The sequence below is a fragment of the Saccoglossus kowalevskii genome, chromosome 21 (genome assembly GCF_978046115.1).
Source record: "Saccoglossus kowalevskii chromosome 21, keSacKowa6.1, whole genome shotgun sequence".
NCBI classification, from domain to species: domain Eukaryota; kingdom Metazoa; phylum Hemichordata; class Enteropneusta; family Harrimaniidae; genus Saccoglossus; species Saccoglossus kowalevskii.
The window spans coordinates 26832103-26848196 of NC_140661.1; the positions used below are offsets into that span (position 1 = coordinate 26832103).

At 33.0% G+C, this 16094-nt stretch overlaps 1 protein-coding gene across 1 annotated transcript; it reads right to left on the minus strand.

Moving 5' to 3' along the window:
* Positions 1 to 47: 47 nt before the first annotated feature.
* LOC102808839 (zinc phosphodiesterase ELAC protein 1-like) lies at positions 48 to 15452 on the minus strand. Its single transcript, XM_006821508.3, has 9 exons — positions 15304 to 15452; positions 12768 to 12883; positions 11520 to 11717; positions 10482 to 10576; positions 6748 to 6843; positions 6241 to 6389; positions 5996 to 6127; positions 5763 to 5857; positions 48 to 2892 (listed from the first exon to the last, which is right to left on the minus strand). Exons 1-9 carry the CDS (start codon positions 15380 to 15382, stop codon positions 2782 to 2784), a joined length of 1071 nt encoding a protein of 356 aa, XP_006821571.1. The 5' UTR covers positions 15383 to 15452; the 3' UTR covers positions 48 to 2781.
* Positions 15453 to 16094: the final 642 nt, after the last annotated feature.

Sequence of the window (16094 nt, forward strand, 5' to 3'; positions counted from 1 at the left end):
AGCATAAGGAAGGCCATGTAAAGCCATGAGAAGACAAAACACTTAGGTTTATTTTTAAGGTTTTTAATATAAAAAAATGATTGTAATAATTTTATTTAAATTTTAGATTTATATTTGTATATATATACATGTCACTAAAGTTAGACAAATAAAGTTACATCAAGCAGAAAAAATAAAGTGTTCTATGATTTTATTTTGAAAGATGATTCACTAAGGTGCAGACAACATGTGATCATGAAATCCGTTACCATATTTTCTGTATTAGAAGTGCATCTTCACTTACACCAAATACCGATTGTGCATTCATTATATGCTGGAATTTGAAAATAGACACATCACTTACATAAGCACATGTGCTACTAACAGAGCAGTATCCCTTTATTGGTTTCCAATGCAACATTGGAATATTCCTAGGAACATTGTTGATAGACTTTGGTATCAAACATTGGAAAGTAACATCAGCTTGAATGTGGAAGACACTATTCAAACAATTGTTGCCTTACAACATACCGGTAATAAACACGTTACTTTGTTTTTAAAGAAAACTAGAATACAGTGTATAAATCATTTTCATACTTTTTAATTAAATGAAATATTTTTACAGTATCAATATCAAAACATATATTGCAAGCAATGTTTCTAAAATAAATGTTACAAATGTTTTTTTATCACTGTTTTTTTGTGCCCACAACTTTTACATGAAATTTAATTATATAGCTTTCAGAATGAGTTTAATTTATTCAAAAATTTAAATCTAGATGAAAAGTAGTTTTACTGTTTGAATAACTCAAGTATGACTATAGTAGTGTAAAAGGGTTAATTATTCACTGGGTTTTAATTTTGCTTATTTCCCTGACTGGAAAATGCGCTAAATTAAAACCCAGTGAATATGTAAAATTTAGCATAGAACACAATATCTAAATGATAAAACCATGAATTCAAAACCCACTTAATATGTCTGAAATGCTAAATCAGTGAAATTTAAATCCAGTGAAAATTTTATTTAATTGTTATTTTACAGAAGTCATTAAACTGGCTGGATTACCATATTCACTCTATGTATTTGTAAATACTGCAAAACCATTACATTTTGTGAGAGACAATATTTTAAGTTTATAAACCAAATAAAGAAATGCACAGACATGCAGTGACAATTTCACTGAGGTTTTATAGACAGCGCCCATGGTGTCAAATTAACCATCATTATAATTGACATTTTTTTCTGTACCATGCATGGATGAGCATGTTCAAATTTTGTACATTTTTGACCCCAGTGTATATAGTCTATACTGGAGATGTGCTTTTAATAGAGCAACTATGGTACATGCAATAGAATCAGCCAGTATTTTAGTTGTTAGAGCGAGGCATGTTCATATTGTTATGAGAGAAGATGAAAAACTGTTTTTTTGTGAAGGCAATACTACAAACTTCACAAAGGCATACAGTACTAGACTAGACATACAAATGTACATAATAATTTGTTCTACAAACTGGAATAAAAAACTTTGAATGTCCCAGTAATAATACAATAATATTCTATGACTTTATTGTTTGTCTGTCCAGCAGACAATTTCAGAAATAATTGAATTGTGGCATAATGTATTCCAAAATTTTGCTAATATTTACAATGCAGTTTTACCCTGTATTGTCTTTAAAAACTCCCACGATGCATCAGTACATTTGTATACTCCCATGATGCATCATTGTGTGTATACTCAGTACAAACATGTATTCTGTGATACTATATGCAAATATTCCCATATTTCCAAGATGCATCAGTATGCGCATATAATATTATTATTATTATCATTTAAAACTTGTATAGTGCTGTAATTCCAGAAAGTCTGATCAGAGGCGCTTCACAATAATAAAAATTAAAAAAAAAAAAATAATTGAAAGTTATTGACATTTTTTGTAGGCTTCATATACTCCCATGATGCACGAGTTTGTGCATGTACCCCTATGATGCAATATTTCTGATCATTCAGACTGAACACAATATGGCAGATATAAAATATGCAATACTTCAAGATGTTTGAACAACCATTCAGAGCCATTGGAATTATGATAAATTGTAGTATTTTGATGACTTGCTGATCTAAACATAAGATCACAGCATCCTATATACCATATTCTAGTAAGCTTGTTCCCTGCAAAACTGGAACTGGAAGACTTGATTGGTTAATCACGCATTGTGTCATTTTGAAACACCTGTTACTGTATACTGCCCTCTGTAGTATGACTACAAGGTTATATACTGCCCTCTGTAATATGACTACAAGGTTGTATACTGCCCTCTGTAGTATGACTACAAGGTTGTATACTGCCCTCTGTAGTATGACTACAAGGTTGTATACTGCCCTCTGTAGTATGACTACAAGGTTGTATATTCACACATCCATGACACGAATAGTCTGGCAACTGCATATGTGTATTACAGTTGCATAATATTATTGGTTCACTTTAACACAAGCATCACACTAACAATCATGTTTTATTTTTCTCTCCAGCTCCCTAAACATGACTTATGATGTGACACACCAAATATGGGCATATACTCTAAATAGAGAGAAGCAATTACAGGTTTCACTTGATAAAAACATTGAGCAGTAGTGACACTTGCACACTCCCATGATATACCATGCCTCAGTTCATGTTACTTACATTCCCACAATGCATTAGCTTGTGAATTTTCAAGATATAATTCCAGCTCTCATCTAAGAACATATCTATCAGACATGATTATTCCACCCATGATGCATCTGTCTTCCTTTAATTCATTTAGTGCTGTGGTATAACAATCTGCATCAGATCATCGGCCGCTACTACGTCACCTCTCGAAAACACAAGTTCAGCTTGCTTTATGAGTTTACCAACTGATTCTTCACCTTCCTGAAATCAATGGCAATTATTCTGTAAAATATCTGCTGCAAACCTTTTAACAGGGTGTCATGTACTGATCGGATTGGTCAACTCATAGGTGGGAAATCCTATACAGTGGGTGTATTTGTAAGAGTCACTGCAGGAGTGTCAGTATAGCTGCATTAGTAAATACAAAGTACCATATTAGTAGAACATACGCTTATATGTGAATTACAAAAACAAATTATGAACAAAATAATTTATATTTCACTGATTTAGTATATAGCCTGTGAAATTTTTGGTTTATATGCACTCCTATTGGAGATGCACTTCTCATTGAGCAAATGTGATATACAAATAGAACTAAAAATATCATAAATAACTTTGATTACCAGGGTTACATGTATATGCAATGATGATTTCATTGAAATCATACTTTTTAAAAATTCTACATGAGCATCAATCAAAATTATTCTGAACAAAACCATCACAGACTGTCGTATGTTTGATTGAGAATCAGAAATGGTGGATGTTGCCAGAAAGTCAATTAAGAAAGTAAGTTTAGGATATGTTAGAAATACGAAAGTGGCGTTAGAAAATACAACCTTTGACATTGAACCCTAAGCAATTTTAGAATTTAGTTTTTCTAGCGATATGCACATATTTCTCAAAATAAGTCTGATTCACAGTGCAATATGTCATCAGAGTTGCCTTATTCTTATCCTTCTCAATCTAACTTTACACTTGTGATGAGGTAGAAAACAATATCAAAATCATAGCCAATTTGAGATCGTAATTACCGGATTCTGCTGTAAATTCGCCCATCCGAAAAATCGCCCTGGGCGGTTTCACGGCTGGTGGGCCCTTATTTGGGGTTCAAATTTTCAAAAAATTATCATAAAATATTTTTAGGGGGACTCATATTTTCATTGTAAAATCCACCTACGCCAATTTTCAACGCTGGAAGTTGGACCACCCAAAACGAAAGAAACTTGCTGTATTAAAAAGTAGACAGCGCAATTTTCTCCAAAAAAATAACATTAACGAACCTCGTGCGCCAAATACAATTATTTTGTTTCATTTTATTAGTAACGAAAGTATATTCTAAAAGAAGTTTCAAATAAAAACGAACCCAACTGCATTGCTTAGTAGCAAATGATCGCGGTAGTGCAATCCAGTCATGCTGCGTTTTACAATTGTTGATTATTACTTAGTAATGATTATAATAACGTGCAAAAAATAAATTCGCTGTATTGTTATGAAATGGAAATAAATTTCAAATTATTTCATCGTAAGCGAATGATTCCGATCGCATTTTCAGCGTTCGATGCTGTAGAAATGAATATCCGCCATGTTTGACCTGAGACAGTGTTCTTTGACCTGACAGGTAAAATCGATAATTAACCAATGATCAAAGAAAGCTTAGAAAGAACTCCCATGTGCTGAGAGTATTGGAGACACATTAAATATAATTTGAAATTACTTAGCTGAAAACTAATTATGCAAATCAGAAAATTAACATGAACAGATTTGATTGTAAAACTAATGAGGTCTGCGCAATGTAACAAAAACTCTATGTACCAAGTTTAATTGAAATGTGATTAGAACCAACAAATTATGAATTATTATGCTAATTAGGGAAATAATATGAACAGAATTTTACCCCAAACTAATTAGGTTTGTACATTGTTCTAGAGCATCTTTGTACTAAGTTTCCTTAAAATGGAAATTAGTACTTTAGATATCAGTGTGAAAGCTTAAAATTGGTTAATTATGCAAATTGGGTAATTAATATGTACAGATTTTAACCCACAATTATCCAGGTCTGTCTATTGTCCTACAGCATCCATGTATAAACATTCATTGATATGTGATGATTAGTACCTGAGATATAAGTGTGAAAGTTGGAAATTGGTTAATTATGCAAATTAGGTGATTAATATGCACAAATATTTATCCGAAACAATCAATCTCTGCATAGTCCTTGAGTATGTAAGTACCAAGTTTCATTGAAATGTAATGCTCACTACTTATATCAAAAGCTGAAAATTAATTAATTATGCAAATTAGGTAATTATATGTACTGATATTACCATAAAAACTATCAGGTCTGTGCAGTGTCATATGACATCTATGTACCAAGTTTCATTGAAATGTGATGATTAGTACTTGAGATATCAGTGGAAAAACCGAAAATTGATTAATCATTATGCAAATTAGGTAATTAGTATCCACGGATTATTACCAAAAACTAATCAAAACCTAGCATTAGTTCAGAGCATCTATATACCAAGTTTCATCAAAATCCAAAGAGTGGTTCTTTAGATATCAGTGGAAAAGTCATAGAACAGCTAAAAATTAGCTAATTATCATGCAAATTAGGTAATTAACGAGCATGGATTTTTACCAAAACCTAATCAAATCTGCGCATTGGCCCAGAGCATCTATGCACCAAGTTTCATCAAAAACCGATGTATGGTTCTTGAGATAGCAGTGGAACAGTCGGACACACATACACACACACATACAGACACACTAACTGCAAAGACTCCCATTTTGTGCTTCGCACATGGGAGTCAAAAACGATGGATGATGCCAACGTGTTCAAAATACCATAGCTCATTTAAATATGTTAATGTTATTGAACACAGTACGAAAAAGTTTTGCCGATGTTGTTGTACGATCTTTTGGCTTGGAATAGGTGTCAATGACTACAGCGAAACTTCTAGGCATCAGAAAAGATTAAAATAACAACTTAAAAAACTGCCGAAAAAGCACCCTGGGCGGTTATTTGGTCCCATTTTATTTTTTTTAAAACCCGAACTGCTGTTTAACGGACCTGGGCAAATTTACGGCAGAATCCGGTACTTTTACACTAATGATTTTAGACCCTACCCTACCTTCAATGTGTCGGACACCGCTCTGTATCGCTGACTAAAATGAGTGAGAATGAGTTTCTTTGCATTTATTTTATTAGCAAACTCCGCAGCCATCCCTGTAAACAAAAATATGAGCTATTGATTAAACTAAACGATGTATATTACAAGACAATCTGAATTAACATTCTAACTACACAAGTAACATTATGTTTACAAAGCAATCAGATCAAAGGTTTCAGAGAAGCAGTTGATACCTGGAGTAGAGTGTCCATTTTCAATGCACTTGTCAAGCAGCTCATTCTCCAACGTTGCCTCATGAACTAAGATGTCAGTATCCATGGCAACTGAGGTTATCTGCTCGCTGCATGACGTGTCCCCTAAAATAACTGGTAAGAGAAGAATTTCAGAAACTGGATGTAATATGACTGTCAGTCATTACGATACATGGGAATTGCATTACTGTTACGTACAATAATTCCAAACTGTATTTGGCAGATACCTATTTTTCTTCCTAATCGCTGTGGACCGAGTACATCTTGAGGCGTAAGCACGTCGCCGTTATCCAATGTCATATTCTCACCATTCTTTATCCGACCATACAGCGGACCAGGAGGTACACCCAGGTCAAGAAGTTTCTTTGAATCTAGTCTGTAAAAAAAAGTACAGGATAGTTATATTTTCACTATTAGGCCAAACAGAAAATGGGTTTTCTTTCAGGTCAATGTGTATTTTTTTCTTGTTTTTGCAAAAATATTGTGAAAATGGAAAAATAATAATAATATAATTAAATAAATATAAAAAAACACACACAAAAAAAAGGCTATCTACATTTTTTTGAACATCCCAGGGCCATCATAATAATTAACAATGCTAGTTGGAGCATCGTTGGATGCAGTATTACTCTGAAATAAAACGACTCATAGGTCATCTCAAGTCGGTATAATTTCTTCAATTTGACAATTGGAATGTTTTGTTGTTCTTTCCAAGACAGTTCTTGCTGACTTACTTTCCTGGCAGCGTGGCTTCCTCGATAACAAACCCAAATGTTGGCACTCGATGAGTGAGTGGAGCAGCTTTCACAGTTATTCTTTTATCACCATAACTACAAAAGAAATGTTAAACCCCTTTAACTTGACAAGAGATATAATTTCATGAATTTTATGAACTGAGATAACTGTAGAATTTTGTATCTGTGAACAATGGCATCCTAAAGACATGATATGATATGAGTGTTCTCATTGATGGATTCAATATCATATCAATGTAAACTACATTATTTTATTATTAACCAAAGTAACTGTTCACGGTCTAAATCCAATAACAGGTCGATGTAAACTACATTATTTTATTATTAACTTTAGTAACTGTCCAGGTTCTAAATCCAATAACAGGTCGATGTAAACTACATTATTTTATTAGTAACTTTGGTAACTGTCCAGGTTGTGGATCCAATAATAGGTTGTTGTAAACTACATTATTTTATTAATAACTTTAGTAACTGTCCAGTTTCTAAATCCAATAACAGGTCGATGTAAACTACATTATTTTATTAGTAACTTTAGTAACTGTCCAGTTTCTAAATCCAATAACAGGTCGATGTAAACTACATTATTTTATTAGTAACTTTAGTAACTGTCTAGGTTCTGGGTCCAATAACAGATCGACGTAAACTATATTATTTTATTATTAACTTTAGTAACTGCCCAGTTTCTAATCCAATAATAGGTTGATGTAAACTACATTATTTTATTAGTAACTTTAGTAACTGTCCAGTTTCTAAATCCAATAACAGGTCGATGTAAACTACATTATTTTATTAATAACTTTAGTAACTGTCCAGGTTCTAAATCCAATAACAGGTCGATGTAAACTACATTATTTTATTAGTAACTTTAGTAACTGTCTAGGTTCTGGATCCAATAACAGATCGACGTAAACTATATTACTTTATTATTAACTTTAGTAACTGCCCAGTTTCTAATCCAATAATAGGTTGATGTAAACTACATTATTTTATTAGTAACTTTAGTAACTGTCCAGTTTCTAAATCCAATAACAGGTCGATGTAAACTACATTATTTTATTAGTAACTTTAGTAACTGTCTAGGTTCTGGGTCCAATAACAGATCGACGTAAACTATATTATTTTATTATTAACTTTAGTAACTGCCCAGTTTCTAATCCAATAATAGGTTGATGTAAACTACATTATTTTATTAATAACTTTAGTAACTGTCCAGGTTCTAAATCCAATAACAGGTCGATGTAAACTACATTATTTTATTAGTAACTTTAGTAACTGTCTAGGTTCTGGATCCAATAACAGATCGACGTAAACTATATTACTTTATTATTAACTTTAGTAACTGCCCAGTTTCTAATCCAATAATAGGTTGATGTAAACTACATTATTTTATTAATAACTTTAGTAACTGTCCAGGTTCTAAATCCAATAACAGGTCGATGTAAACTACATTATTTTATTAGTAACTTTAGTAACTGCCCAGTTTCTAATCCAATAATAGGTTGATGTAAACTACATTATTTTATTAATAACTTTAGTAACTGTCCAGTTTCTAATCCAATAATAGGTTGATGTAAACTACATTATTTTATTAATAACTTTAGTAACTGTCCAGGTTCTAAATCCAATAACAGGTCGATGTAAACTACATTATTTTATTATTAACCAAAGTAACTGTTCACGGTCTAAATCCAATAACAGGTCGATGTAAACTACATTATTTTATTATTAACTTTAGTAACTGTCCAGGTTCTAAATCCAATAACAGGTCGATGTAAACTACATTATTTTATTAGTAACTTTGGTAACTGTCCAGGTTGTGGATCCAATAATAGGTTGTTGTAAACTACATTATTTTATTAATAACTTTAGTAACTGTCCAGTTTCTAAATCCAATAACAGGTCGATGTAAACTACATTATTTTATTAGTAACTTTAGTAACTGTCCAGTTTCTAAATCCAATAACAGGTCGATGTAAACTACATTATTTTATTAGTAACTTTAGTAACTGTCTAGGTTCTGGGTCCAATAACAGATCGACGTAAACTATATTATTTTATTATTAACTTTAGTAACTGCCCAGTTTCTAATCCAATAATAGGTTGATGTAAACTACATTATTTTATTAGTAACTTTAGTAACTGTCCAGTTTCTAAATCCAATAACAGGTCGATGTAAACTACATTATTTTATTAATAACTTTAGTAACTGTCCAGGTTCTAAATCCAATAACAGGTCGATGTAAACTACATTATTTTATTAGTAACTTTAGTAACTGTCTAGGTTCTGGATCCAATAACAGATCGACGTAAACTATATTACTTTATTATTAACTTTAGTAACTGCCCAGTTTCTAATCCAATAATAGGTTGATGTAAACTACATTATTTTATTAGTAACTTTAGTAACTGTCCAGTTTCTAAATCCAATAACAGGTCGATGTAAACTACATTATTTTATCAGTAACTTTAGTAACTGTCTAGGTTCTGGGTCCAATAACAGATCGACGTAAACTATATTATTTTATTATTAACTTTAGTAACTGCCCAGTTTCTAATCCAATAATAGGTTGATGTAAACTACATTATTTTATTAATAACTTTAGTAACTGTCCAGGTTCTAAATCCAATAACAGGTCGATGTAAACTACATTATTTTATTAGTAACTTAGTAACTGTCTAGGTTATGGATCCAATAACAGATCGACGTAAACTATATTACTTTATTATTAACTTTAGTAACTGCCCAGTTTCTAATCCAATAATAGGTTGATGTAAACTACATTATTTTATTAATAACTTTAGTAACTGTCCAGGTTCTAAATCCAATAACAGGTCGATGTAAACTACATTATTTTATTAGTAACTTTAGTAACTGTCTAGGTTCTGGGTCCAATAACAGATCGACGTAAACTATATTATTTTATTATTAACTTTAGTAACTGCCCAGTTTCTAATCCAATAATAGGTTGATGTAAACTACATTATTTTATTAATAACTTTAGTAACTGTCCAGGTTCTAAATCCAATAACAGGTCGATGTAAACTACATTATTTTATTAGTAACTTTAGTAACTGTCTAGGTTCTGGGTCCAATAACAGATCGACGTAAACTATATTATTTTATTATTAACTTTAGTAACTGCCCAGTTTCTAATCCAATAATAGGTTGATGTAAACTACATTATTTTATTAATAACTTTAGTAACTGTCCAGGTTCTAAATCCAATAACAGGTCGATGTAAACTACATTATTTTATTAGTAACTTAGTAACTGTCTAGGTTCTGGATCCAATAACAGATCGACGTAAACTATATTACTTTATTATTAACTTTAGTAACTGCCCAGTTTCTAATCCAATAATAGGTTGATGTAAACTACATTATTTTATTAATAACTTTAGTAACTGTCCAGGTTCTAAATCCAATAACAGGTCGATGTAAACTACATTATTTTATTAGTAACTTTAGTAACTGTCTAGGTTCTGGGTCCAATAACAGATCGACGTAAACTATATTATTTTATTATTAACTTTAGTAACTGCCCAGTTTCTAATCCAATAATAGGTTGATGTAAACTACATTATTTTATTAATAACTTTAGTAACTGTCCAGGTTCTAAATCCAATAACAGGTCGATGTAAACTACATTATTTTATTAGTAACTTTAGTAACTGTCTAGGTTCTGGATCCAATACTAGAGTCAACCACCTTACCAGTGCCATACTCCATGTTCATCTGGTTCAATTAATCTTCCTGGTTTTTCATTAGGATGTAAAGCACCAGTAGAATCATGAACAGGTTGCCATGACTACATGAGGGGAAAAAAAAAAGAAAAAAAAATAGAGCTGCGAGTATTTCCCAATAAGGGCTATGATCTTTCATTGCACATCCATTTTATGCAAATAAACACAGACATGGTATAAGATCCAAATTAATTAAACCCCCATTCTGACAACTAGGTTACTGTGAAATAATTTATTTTAGCTGGAATTAATTTCGCTGAAAAGAGTTTTTCGGTGTTATATGGAATTTATTTTCACTGATTTTTGACAAGTTGAATGTTAAATATAGGAAAAAAGATATATTCGCTGGATTTTATTTTCACTGAATCATTCTTTCAGCGAAAATTAATTCCAAGCGAAAATAAAATATTTTACAGTATGTATAATGAACCTAAAACAAAAACAATAAAACATAATGTCTCTAATCAGCGTACACCTCTGATGAGACATCCAGTAAACCTGCGTATGTCACTGTTACAAAATCAAAAACAAATTACAACTATGAATAACATAGTACTGATTGTATGCCAAAATAATAACCATTTCTATTGGTTAACATTTCCTTAAAAACTAGATTTGAGGACAGAAATTGTGAATAAACACTGTAACAGTGATGGTGAATAAATTACCCTTTTTAATCTGTTTATAACAAGCTTGTCGTATTTGCTTATACTAGTACACTGTTTTAACACTTTAGAGGGATTGTGGTTAGCACCTTGACTTTGAAGTCCATAATTCGGCCTACGGCACTTCACAAAGACATTTAAGTGTGCAATATATTATGGATGACCATGATGGACTTGCATAGTGATGTATGCCATGTGTTTTTGTGTTCAAATTTTGTATTAACAAACAATGCATTTTACCGCCTTGTATAAGAACTCATAATAAGTTCATTTTTTCACGATGCTGCGTAACAGCTATAACATTTTTTTTTTAAATTTTCTTTTTTAAAAATTTGATATTTACCTCCCAATCAGCAGGCAGTTCCTTTTCAGGTACTGCAAGTTCATTCACAATGTAATCAAAACCCAGCATTGACCTTGACAACTCCAGAGATGTCCGGATATACCTCCGTAATCCGATTGGGCCATATAGTTCTAGTGGTGTGTCTCTTTCTGCTCCTGATTGGCCAATAGTGCAAAGAAAACCGGGCAGACCAAATAACTGCAACAACAAACAGGAAATGCACATTATAAGTAATGTGATTAAGTAAACAAAAGCTAACATAGTGACAGGCGTATTTATTTTTATATTTACATTGTGGCATTGAAATTTCACTGCAAAGTTGGTGAAACAATAAACTTCATTATGATATGACAAATCAAACTAAATGCAGTTGTGGGTTGGAATTGTCTTTATCATTTATGCACGCTGCATATAATTAAATCAGTTGAATTTTTTCAAGATATTGTAATTATGACAAATGCATTTTAACATTCGCAAGCAAGTAAAATTTAGACAATACTGTCATAGAAATGAATAAGTGATTCATGTTATAAAAACGAAAACCATAAATAATGCCCAGAATTCAAGCAATAACAAATTTTCATCCAGAATCATCACTTAAGGGCAATAGTTATCGCATTGCTTCCTGTTCGATATGAGACTCATAGCACCTTACAAGTGTGTAAAATACATTGTTAGCTTATGTGAAATTCGAACACGTACTGCGCGACGACCACAGCCTTTTAGGCATGACAAAATCCAAGTGTAAGTAGTCTCATTGCAGACAGAGTGAAGCCTGAAGTACAGTACGACAAAGTACAACAAATTGTATTCAAGCATGTAGTGTGTGATTTATAGACAAACAATAATCTGATAATTTGTCACAACATGCTCATAATAAATAACAACAGGAACAGCTAGAAGCCTAGAATTTTTATGTATGTTTTCTGAGACCCCTACAATAATGCATAGGCATTAAGCTGTTACACTGTTTGATGATGGAACACATTAGCATGGATGCGCTAAGCAAAGGACAGTAATCGTTGCACTGCAGTCTGTGCACCAATGAATGAAACATGCTTAAATAAATTGCTTATTGCATTCCCGATGATCATCACTAGACGATCATCATATTTTGAGCTGACCAGTGTTCTATGCATTAGGAGATATTAGGAGACTCAAGCAGCATTATTCTATGCTAGAAAAGTTGACACTTAAAAGTTGAGCTTAAAAAAACAACAACCTTTAAGCGAAATCTACTTCACTTACATGGTCACCATGGAGATGTGTTATGAATATTTTAGTAATTCTGGTTGGTCGAATGTTACTTTTCTGTATCTGGATTTGACTTCCTTCTCCACAATCAAACATCCAACAGTCACCTTCTGAAAGTCAAGAATCAAGTTGTTAAACAATATACAGATTTATGCAGTCGTGACAATAACTTGTCTTCAGAAGATTTGTTTTCATGCTTTGCTATATATAGAAATGGTGCAATGTTATTTGTCGATAAATACAATGTGGAGTCTGATTTAGTAATTTTTAATCATGAGGAATCTTTGAGGTCAATGCTCTGGAGTCTGTCAACTGACTGAACCAGAACAGATAAACAAAATATGTCGATGATTTTCTAAACAAGAATATAATTTTTTCTTTCACTAGTGATTTCAAAGATGCAATCTAGATGAATTAAAGAACCTATTTTTAAATAACGTTGTTAAATACTGCATGGTGATGAGTAAATTGCATTATCATTTATCATAAACTAAACTTGTGACTTCTGCAGCACATGTGTCGTCATTGATAATGTACATCCATGTTTTTTATTGTTTCCATTGAATAAATACTTAGATATGTGTCACATGAACAATATTTCATCAAAATAACACAACAGTTTTAAAAACTATATGTTCTCATCCAACCTAGATCTTCGTCTTCAAGCCATTATCATGGACGGCCTTCAAGTACGTTTAGTCATACCATCTAAATGCACAGTGCTGAACCTCTGAATCTTACATGCATTCAAAGAAGTAACAGAGAAAATAGCTTGAAACAGTAAACACCATCGCCACTGAACAATAATTACCTCTGCCAAGAACATTATGTAGTGTAGTGTTAGTTTGCCTGTTAGCAACATTACAGAAAAGGTTATGCTTGGATTACTCTGAAATTTTTATCAGATGTGTTTCTTTACCGAAAGAAGAATTTATTAAATTGTGGTGATCCAGATAATCATTCAGATCCAGGAATGTGTTGATGGTTTTTTATTAATGTGAATCGTAAATTCAAACTATTGTAAGAATACACGTTGTGCTTGGTTCTAGTTACAGTTTTTTGTGATGTTAAACTAAAATCAAGGATTTATAAGGTTAGGGTATACATGTGATGAAGATTGCACATGAATTGAAGAAGTCAAACACATCGCGATATCATCAAAAAATTGCAAGAAAAACCATATTCCAATAAATAATGAAGCAAATTAGTGAGTCTGTGATGCTATTGGTTAGAGCTACGATTGGCACGCATGATCAAACTGGATCAATGTCAAACGTTCATAAATCGCAAGAGTTTGCTTATCACGAAATAGCATAACTCATAGTTGCTGTTGACATAGGAAGTAAAGTAAGCAAATAACACTGAATAAACGGCAAGGTAAATACTACGTCAAATTATAGAAAACACATACTGCGTGCGTGACTCGAACCGGCGCTCGCCTACGGCACCTAATTGCTTAGCTTCACGCCACTACACGTATTCCCATCGGCAACCGAGCATCCCCAAAAAAGGATGCTTAATAACCGAGCTTATTACGTGCAGAGAACATGAAACCCGTCCACGCGATCCGCGCCACACAGCGTGGCCAGAATGCGGCAAAGGCCTTCAGATCTGGCTGTGGTATGATGGTGAAAGTATTGGTACAGCATTATAACAGTGAATAAGTACTGAGAAATAATTTTAAACTCATAGTTGCTGTTGACATAGGAAGTAAAGTAAGCAAATAATATCTAATAAATGGCAAGGTAAATACTACATCAAATTATAGTAAACATGTACTGCATGCGTGACTCGAACGGGCGCTTGCGTACGGCACCTAATCGCCTAGCTTCACGCCACTACAGGTCTTCCACTCGGCCACTGGGCATCCCCAAAAAAGGATGCTTAATAACCGAGCTTATTTGAAGCTAGGCGATTAGGTGCCGTATGGTGTTATTTGCTTAATGAAACTGCATACATCCATACATGGGTATAAATGTTGCATACCCTTATGTATGAAAATGAGCAATGTTTATTGCAGTTAATCTGATGAATAATAATTACGATGAATAATAACCACAGAAATGTAGAATGTGCACAGGATGCACAGTTCTGATGACAGTGCTACTTTAAGGAACTTGATACAGTTTTACTGTATAAGGGCGGGTATAAATGCCAATATATATTCATATCTCAAAACGGCTTAATTTTTGTTGGACTTATAGTTGCACAAAATGATACGCTTGTGTTTAGATGTGGGTATATGAATAGAAAAAATGTGGTTTAGAAGTTAGTATGGTTGACGAGAGGTGGGCTGCACACCCTTACCCACTTAATGTGGAAGTACCCCCCCCCCCATCTGGTCACACACTTACAATTATCACTTAAATCTTCAAATACTCCCCCTCCCCCGCAATATATAAAATTGTTTAGATCATTAACTCAAAATGCTGACTATAAGTTTAGAACTATATAATGATCAGTAGTAGTGTGGCGCGAAGATATTCACCTCTTTGATCAACGGATTTTAGTGGTTTGAAACGGGTCTTACCATTGCGAAGCACTGTACATGACACACCTCTATTTGGACATGGATAACACGAAGCTGTTCCCAGAAATGTTAGGTCCATGTTGTCACCGACTGTTCCGATTACAAAACATCTGAAATTCAACAAATGTCAATACACATTCAAAGCCACGTTCAACTTTGACCTGAGACCCCTTAGCTTAAACGGAAAAAACTTCCCGATAGCAGTTACATTATTAGAATTAACGCAACCACAGTCAGCTGGCGTACACGTGATAATAAAATAAATGCGATATTTACTCTATGGGGGCCGCCATCTTGATTGCCGCATAAAACTAAATATAGTAAATATCGCATTTATTTTATTATATCAGGTGTGCGCCAGCTGACTGTGAACGCAACGCAGTTCAGCAAGAATGTGGAACCATAGTTGTCTGTCACCCTTGCTGCAGTTTAGCAGCTCTTATTGGCCGCTTAAGCTATTTTGATATTACGTTCTGGTCGCCCCGCAACGTATACCACGACCAAGAGAGCTGCATAAACTGCAGCAATCTGTCACCCTTGGTACATAACGTCCGATGACATCTTCTGACATAACATTACATGTAGAGAAACCTGGTTGAACAATGATAATAAAAATGCTCTACAAATTCAAGGTTATTATTCACATTCAGTCATTAGACAAAAACAAATAAGAGGAGGCATTTCAATACTATTTAAAAATATTATAAGAAAGGTATACATTTCTACCTAAATGATAGCGAAGACATGTTATGGTGTAGACTCGATAAAGAGTTTTTTTTTTTCAAATTGTC